We start from the raw sequence: 8,598 nt of genomic DNA, 5'->3' as shown, positions 1-8,598 counted from the left end.
AAGTAGGTAGATTGTCGATAGTCTTAAATGACACAATTATAACCGTGAATGTCGCAATAAATCACTGATTTATGAAATTCGGTTTTAAGGCGTTGATTACTCAATTACAATTGACATTTAACAAATAAAACGGTTATTTGATAGCGCAGTTACTTGAATAATATTAGGCGCGACGCCAAGGCGGACAGTTAGAGCTTGACGCTTTGGACTAACGGTGGAAGTTTGGTCACGGATTTATTTGGAAAAAAATTTTGGAAATTTTGAAATTTTGGAAAAAATACGTAAAAAGGAAAAATAAAAGAAAAATATTGAATAAAAATTATAAATAAATAATTTTTTGGAATGATAAGAAAAATCAAATAAAAAAATAAAAGAAAAAATGTAATAAAAGATATAAAATTAAAAAAAACATATAAAATTAAATAAAAAATTAAAAAATAATAATAAAACTTTCGAAAATGAAAATTCAAAAAATATTTTTATTGCTGTTTTCAACGCTACAACTCAGCAAAATTGTGCGTGCTGCAACAGTTTCCGATCTTATTAATAACTTAACCTCAAATTTAAAACTGGAATTAAATATTTTTTTGAACACTAACGCAGCTTATGCCAAGGAACTCTATGCGGGCTGCGCTGCGACACCGAAATTAATCGTTAACTACGAAAAAAGGGCCCAGCTAAGCTTGAAGGGCTGCATAACGGAAAATATATTAACCATTGCTTTTCTACGAGCAAACGACACGAACCGCACTATGCATTTTTTGGTCGAACTATTGTGGAAACTGCATTACACGAATGTGCTGTTCGTGTACGAAAACGAAAACTCGCGAGAAGTTTCAACCCTAACCACACTTTTCCAACTTTGCTGGCGAAATGGCTTCGTCAATGTGCTGGCTTTGGTCAATCGAACGCTCTACACATATCAACCCTTTCCACGCATAAAAGTGGTGGCTTTGCGCAAACTTAGCGAGTATTACGACAAAACGCACTTGAATAATTTTCAAGGTTATGCGCTACGCTCGAGCATTAGCAATAATGCGCCGCGGGTTTATCACTACACCGATGCTAATGGCAATCTCGCTAATGCCGGTTATTTGTATCGACTGATACTGTTATTCGCACAACATTATAACGGTCGGTTTGAAGAGGTACACATGCCCACCTACCAAATGAACTTAACGAATATTATTAAGGCGTTTGAGCGTAAGGAAATCGATATATTGGCCGATCTGCTCTTCATATATCCCAATTATTCGCACAGCGCTGTAATTTGTAATTATCGCACGTTTTTAATGGCGCCCTACGCCGCACCACTGTCGCTCTATATGTACATCCTCAAACCTCTGACGAGTCTGCTCTGGTTGCTCATAATGTTGGCACTTTGCTATGCAATCCTGGCACAAATGCTGCTCTCTTGGCTGCGCGGGCGCCGAGTGAACTTTGGCTTGGCTTTTTTGCGCAGCCTCAGCTCGTTGCTCTACCTGCCGAGTTACTACTATAGTCGCTGTACGAGTGCGCAAATGTTCTGCGCCCTTTTGTTGTTGGCTTGTAGCTTTCTTTTGACCAGTTTGTATCAGACGAGTATGGCCAGCATGTTTATATCGCGGCTGTATGAGCCGCAGGTCAACAGCATCGCTGATATCGCGCGCACGAAATTCTCACTGCCCATGACGAAGATGGACATCGCCTACATGAGTCGTTTATCGGGTATACCGCAAATCATTTACGATCGCTTGCTTGAGGTGAGCCCATCGGAGGACTATCAGTTGCTGCGCGATTTGAACACCTCGTACATACTCACCTACATCGAGGATAAAGTGAACTTTTTTATGTATCAGCAGAAATTCTTGCGTATACCCCGTTTTAAGCTGATCGCCGAGGAGCTTACACAGGTGCCACTGTTCATAAGTTTGCCGCATGGTTCGCCGTTTTTGCAGCTGTTTAATCGTTATTTGCGTAGTGTTTTCGATTCGGGTATTTTTCAGAAAATGTTCATCGACAGCGCTGAGGAGGGCATCTTGAGCAATGAGATACGGTTCTTCCGCACTGTCTCCATTATCTTTCAACCGCTCAAAGTCGAACACTTCTCGCTGATATTTGTCGTTTGGGGATTTGGTATGTTTTGTGCTCTGATTTGTTTCCTCATCGAGTTGAAAATCGTCAAGTGGAGGCGGGTGAAGAACGGTAAAGTGAGGAGGAACAAACTGATAACTAATTGAATGAATTATTTTGATAACTAACGCGTTGTTGTACAAATAAAGTATATCAATATAATATAATATTATAATTATTATTTTAATATGGATAATAATATCATTTCTGTTACCGAATTTCATTCTTTCTAAGTATTAGCGAGGGAATAACCCTTCGGAATTAAGTTCGTTTTATTCTGGTTTACCTCTGTAAAGCTTTTCGGCTCTCTTTTCGGATAATTATAGGTGCATACGCTAAAAATGTCGTTTCTGAATAATCAGTAGCATGAAAACTATAAGCTATGGAGGTTAGGTTTCAGGAAGTATGTAATAGTTATGAAAATATCGTTGAAATTCAGTGAATATGTAAGAAAATACGCAGACGTTTTTGGGATCAAAAACAGAAAACAACTGTAGGTATCAATTTTAGTAGATCAAAGGCCGTGAAATATTGTGATGTGTTGACAAAATTGTTGATTGAAATATTAAAAAATGTTGCGAAGGAATTCAAGATTATGCAATAGAACAGTGAAAGGAGATCAATTATATTGGGTATGTATATTGGGACAAAAAAGCACCTGGAAATTGTAATTATATTCACCGGGTAAATGATATTTCATGCTAAGTTGGTAGGACTGTCCTTAATTACTATGCCAAATATGAGCGCGATCTGTTAGCCAGTTTGAAAGCTGCTTACAATGGATAAAAATATCGAACAAAGAATTTATCTCAAATTTTGTATTTTTAACAGAATTTCGTGTACGAAAACGTTGCGAATATCAGAAAAAGCTTACGGTGATTCAGTTTTATTAGAAACACAACATGCCTTGTTCTGGAGGGTCTTCGATCTCTTCAACTGAAGAAAATATTAAAAAAGTTAAGGGTATGCTGCCTGAAAATCGTCAGGCAAGTGTAAGAGAGATGGTAAGAGAGCTCGAAATCCAATTTTTTCAAATTCCTTTTCCTTTTAGAAAATGCTTGCAGAACGACCGTTAAGGGGTTACATGGGTTTCCTTGGGTAGAAAACAGCTTTTTTCAACTTTTTTTTTTCTCATATAAAAATTAAACATTTTATTAAAATTTTTTATCGGTACAAACATACACTATTAATAAAGAAATTCTGCAATTTTTAGAACATTTTAAACTCGGCCATTGCGCCATTTCTGTTAACCGATTGGAAAAAGATGCGCCCACTTTGGAGGGATAACTGCATACAGGATCATCTAAAGTGAAAAAACACGTGTGTTAGATAAAACCTAAACTTAGAACTTGGACGACCGAAAAAAATGAAAACTTTTGGCAGAAATATTTCCGCAAAAATGAAAATGTCAAGGAAAATTTTGCGATATTCTTTATTTCAAATAGTTGTATTAGAAAAAATCCTTCGCCCAAGACTTTAAGAATTGCATCTCGAAGACGTGTGTAAAATTTCAGATTGGTTAAGTAGTTCTCGAGAAATTTTGCCGACCGACTTCAAAGACATAATTTCAAGAAAAACGCGTTTAAAGACGGCGCACTTAGTCCAGCTAGCCTCGAGCGCACAAGTTCTGAAGGCTGTTTCTCCGAAACTATTACTCGGATCAATTTAGGATAATATTCTAGAGGTGTTGTTAAATTTAATAAGATAATAAAAAAAAACTTTGTTTTGAACTCCTAAAATCATGTAACCCATTAAAAAAGAAGCAATCGCCAAGCTTAGTCTTATGTTGATACAATAAAATGGTGGCACAGAAGTGTTATCGAGAAAAATTGAGTTAAAAGATCAATAAGTATGCAATATTAAAAAGTGTTCTTTTGCTAGTAGGTTAACAAATGTATAAAAAATCCAATATAAATATAAATGACGTGACAATCCAATTACACTAAATCCACTGTGACATTAATTATTAGCCAAACGACTTACTTAATGACATTTTAGTTTCCTTTTACGCGTTCTTTTGTGCACTCGCTAAACAAAACTGTAATTTGTGGTGAAAAGCATAATATGCCTTAAGTAGACCAGCAGCTTTTTTGGGGTGCGCATAAATCTAAACGCGAATATTAAAATGAAATAAAAATTTAATGGACACACCACACTTTGAGGCAAAACAAAATTGAAAATATTGTAATTTGCTATTAAAAAGATTCGGCTATGCGCGAGAAAAAAAGTAAGCAAACAATGGTTAAGCCAATCTTAACTGCTACCCGAACACTTAGCCACGAAATCTAGTAATCTGTTATAATATTACTAATCGAGCCGGGGGGCATAACGCGACTTTTGACTGACTGCTTTGACGGACAGCCGTAATGACGGCAATGGAAAGAACACGCTTAACAACAAATGCGATCAACAAATGAACCAAGTCAATTTTAATGAATGTAATTTTGGAAATAATGCTTTTTGTACGAATCGCGCCCGCGATAAAGCGGTTACATTTCCGCACTGAAAGTCACAGGCGGCGCGGCGTAAGCGACTCCGCCCGCGCTAGTAGCGAATTCCAGAACGGCGAGTCAGTAGCTAAGCAGCGGATATGGAAGGCGAAACTCACACATACATATAATGTTACTAGATATACATATTCACAAATATACTAATTTAAAATTTTGTTCGCAAGTTTTGCATTTACTTCTGGTTTTGCGCCTTGACCACGCGCTTATGTCGGCCACAGCGAGGCGAGAGTTAATTTTATTTTTCCACCTACTGGCGAAATCAATTTACTTCGTGTGGCACGTGCTCTAAATGCGCTTAGAGTACAAAGTGGGCAACAAAAGCCACAAGAAAAAACGCTAAACTCCAACAAACACACACATACGTGCACACACTTACAGATAAGGAAATATTAACGGCAAAACAAAAAATGCAAATAGATAAATCGAAATTAGATAAAATGGCTTATAAAGTAATAATCTTTCCCTTTGGGGGCGATACCGCCGTCAAGCGTGCCAAGTTTAGCTTATCGGTCTGTCTGTCTGTCAGTCTAGCTGCCAGTTTTTGCCAGCTGGCATGTCGCTAAAGTCGTTGAGCCGTTGTTCTTTGAGTAGTAAATTCAGAAAGCATTGGCTATTTTGTTATTACAGTTAGGTTTAAATAAGTGTAGGCCGGTAGAGGTGTTGCCAGAGTGATTTGTAAAAATTGGATATTTCGAAAGTGGGTAAGAAAAAAAAATGAGAAAAACTTCAGCTTTAACCGCAGCTAGACTATTTTTCGTAAATAAAGAAGTTTCCATACAATAACTTGATTTTGATCGCACGGTTTGTATGGCAGCTATATGCTACAGTGACTCGATCTGAATAATATCTTCGGAGATTTGACCCCTGTCTTGGATAATATTCTGTGTCAAATTTCGTGGAGATATCTTGTCAAATAGAGAAGTTTTCATACAAGGATTTGAGTTTGTATGGCAGCTATATGCTATAGTTGTCCGATATCGGTGGTCTCGACAAATGATCAGCTTCTTCGTGAAAAATGGACATATGTAAAATTTCAGATCGATATTTCTAAACTCATACTTTGTATATATACTTTATAAAGGGTGATCCATTTCGAGGTTCCCTACTTTTTTTAAAGAAAAAACACAGAAACTTCAAATTAAATGCGGAATGTTAATTATCATTCGAAAGAACATTCTTTGGCATTTTTTTTGAAGATTACCTCTTTCAAATGTTGGCCGTGGCTACGCCACAGATGGTCAATCCGTTGAGTCCAATTTTCGATGACTCGTTCGAGCATTTCGACAGGTAACTGGCGATTTAAAAGGCTTAAATCGTCTTGCTGAAAACAAATGTCGCCGAGATCACTAGCTTCAATTTCAGTTATCAAATAGACTGTTATCATGGCGCGATATTATTTTTGAAGAATTCCACCAGCCTAAAAACCACTCCAAGCCGTTCTTTTTTCTGGCTGAAATGACTGCTCTTGAATCTTTTCAGGTTGCTTACATACGCATTGAGCCAAAAATGGGTCTCTCCGCTGAACAAAATTTGGCTCGAAAACGTCGGATCTTCTGGAAACTTTTCAAGAGCCTATAGAGCGAAGCAATGCCGTTTGAGAAGCGGCTTCAGTTCTTGCACAAGCTGTATTTTGTACGCTTTCAAGTTTAGACCTCGACGTAAAGTTTGTCAAGTTGTTCTATATGTCAGTCCGAGTTGCTGCGAATGGCACCGAATCGACTATCCACGGTCACGGAAAAAGCAAAAAATGTTGGTCTTGTGTTGAACGTGGGCAAGACAAAGTACCTGCGTTCCGTATACAGATATTACTCGCGTGTTGAGAACTACGACAATGTTGGTAGCTATGAATTTGAGAAAAGAGGGACTCTGTATATCTTGGAACCAATATAAAAACCATATACAATCAAAGCCTTGATCTCTGGATCGAATAGCTTTTGCCAACAGGTACTACTTTGGGATCGGTAGTTAACTGAAAAGCAGATCATGGCCGATGACGAACAGAGATGGGAAAGCTGGAATATTCGAGGAAACTGTTCGCCGTAAGGGTTTTAGAGCCGCCTCGACAGCGATGGAACCACGAACTGTATGTGCTGTACGGATCACTAACCAGCGGCTGTATTCTGGGAAGCTGATGCTCTAGCGCAAAGCTCTTTCGATTCAAAGTCCATGGGTGTACAATGGAAGCAAATCCGGTCACGCATTCACTGGAACATTATCAAAGCCGGCAGCACATGGGTAAAAGATAAATAAATGTTGTTGGCAACATACAAGGTAATCGGCCGGCCGGTCCTTGCAACAATATGGTCGCCTGGATGCAGTGAAACGTTGACGAGGAAGCTTTAGACATGTCAGAATACTGCACTCCGGATTATAATGAGGTGCCTCTTGATGCCTCATTTCGAACATCTGCACAGTGAGACCCCTATGCTCCAAGTTAAGGAGCATTATGGATTTCTATTGGATTGTTTTCATAGAAATCATTCCTACAATCACATGCTTGAAGCGGAACCGCCTTCTAAGGGCATCAAGGGGTCCTTCCTCAACTAAGTCGACGACGTAAGACAATACGCCGATCAGACTTCGGACGCAACTAACTTCAGACATGTCCTGAGCGCCATTCATAGAGGAGCCATAAACACCTTCACCGACTCAATCTCACTTGGAGTCAAACCACCACTCATTGCAGATGACGAGTTCAAGTTGCCGCGAGAATCGAGAGTGACCCTTGCCAGCTGACTTCTCGATACTCTATCAGAATAAACTCTACTTACCCAGAATCGACCCCGACGTATCAAAAATATGTCCAACATGCAACGAGTCCTAGCATGACTCTAACCACCTCTTTGCGTGCCCAGCTAAGCCTGACACCCCTCTACCTATGGTCCAACCCCGAAACAGCACGTTTCCTGGGTCTACCGTTGGGTGACCACGTTGAGAACTTATCTGAACTGTATTACGCTCATGGGACTACATATTCGTTACAACAACAACAACGCATTCAATGGAAGGGATTGTTTTGCTGGGGCATACAAATTTTCCCGATTTCTTTGCGATCTTAAATTTTTTACTTTTAAAGCATTTTCGTAAATATGGCAACCTTATCTTTCATTCCATAAAGAAAAAAATTATATAGAAATTCGTGTTTGCATTCGTAACGAATCGCTTTTCGACTGCCAATCAAAATTATATACTTCAACAGCACCAGCGGTCTTAAGCATTGCTCATTTTGGCTTTGCCTTACCACAAAATGTGGCATGCAACATAAGTAGCAATAAGCTACGCTTAAAAGCACTCACCCACACACACGTATACATTTGAGACTTATCCAAGGTGCTAACCAGGCATTGGGCGAGTCATCGTGTCTGTCCGTCGCTTTGCGCTGCCACCGACGTAGCGCATAAAAAGGAGCAGTAGCTGCTAAGGTAAAAACATGAAATAGGAGCGACCAGCCGCGAGCCTTTCGCAAGCCGAGCAATAAAACAAAACATAATGAAATGCATTCAATATCGCTAGGACATGTACAACAACAAGACCTTCGAATGCCCGCATTTGTTAGTCAGTTTTCACTCCCTTTTGCTCGTAAATTTATTCGTCTATATGTAAATTCGTCATTTGTCATGCCCACCCCGCTCGCCGTCGCTGATATTGCTGCTCGCGCTGTTTGCGCCTAGAAACATGCATATTGCGAGTCGTTGAAAATGCCCGCCGCACATTTTCGCAGACATTAAATAATTGAGCGATATCATTCATACAATCGCTTCATCCGCACCGCAAGCCCGAATCGAGCGCGTTCCTATGCCACATGTAATGCGACGGTGAGGTGGGCCCGACGCCTCTGGGTCAATTGATCGGTTATTCGGTTAGTTGGTTTATTGGTTGGGTGCTTGTTTATTGCTCTGCGGTGTGCAAAATTGCTCAATCGAAAATGTAGTTGCGCTATATTCTTAACTATTGACCGCTTAACACATTAAAGTTT

General features: G+C 39.3%; 1 protein-coding gene across 1 annotated transcript; it reads left to right on the top strand.

The window, feature by feature from the left end:
• The first annotated feature begins 752 nt into the window (after positions 1-752).
• Positions 753-2,219, top strand: LOC120777056. Its single transcript, XM_040108170.1, has one exon. The coding sequence runs from the start codon at positions 753-755 to the stop codon at positions 2,217-2,219; it is 1,467 nt and encodes a 488-aa protein (XP_039964104.1).
• Positions 2,220-8,598: the final 6,379 nt, after the last annotated feature.

The sequence above is a fragment of the Bactrocera tryoni genome, chromosome 5 (genome assembly GCF_016617805.1).
Source record: "Bactrocera tryoni isolate S06 chromosome 5, CSIRO_BtryS06_freeze2, whole genome shotgun sequence".
NCBI lineage: Eukaryota > Metazoa > Arthropoda > Insecta > Diptera > Tephritidae > Bactrocera > Bactrocera tryoni.
Note: the sequence above shows the minus strand (reverse complement) of the source record. Positions and strands in the feature narration are given on the sequence as shown.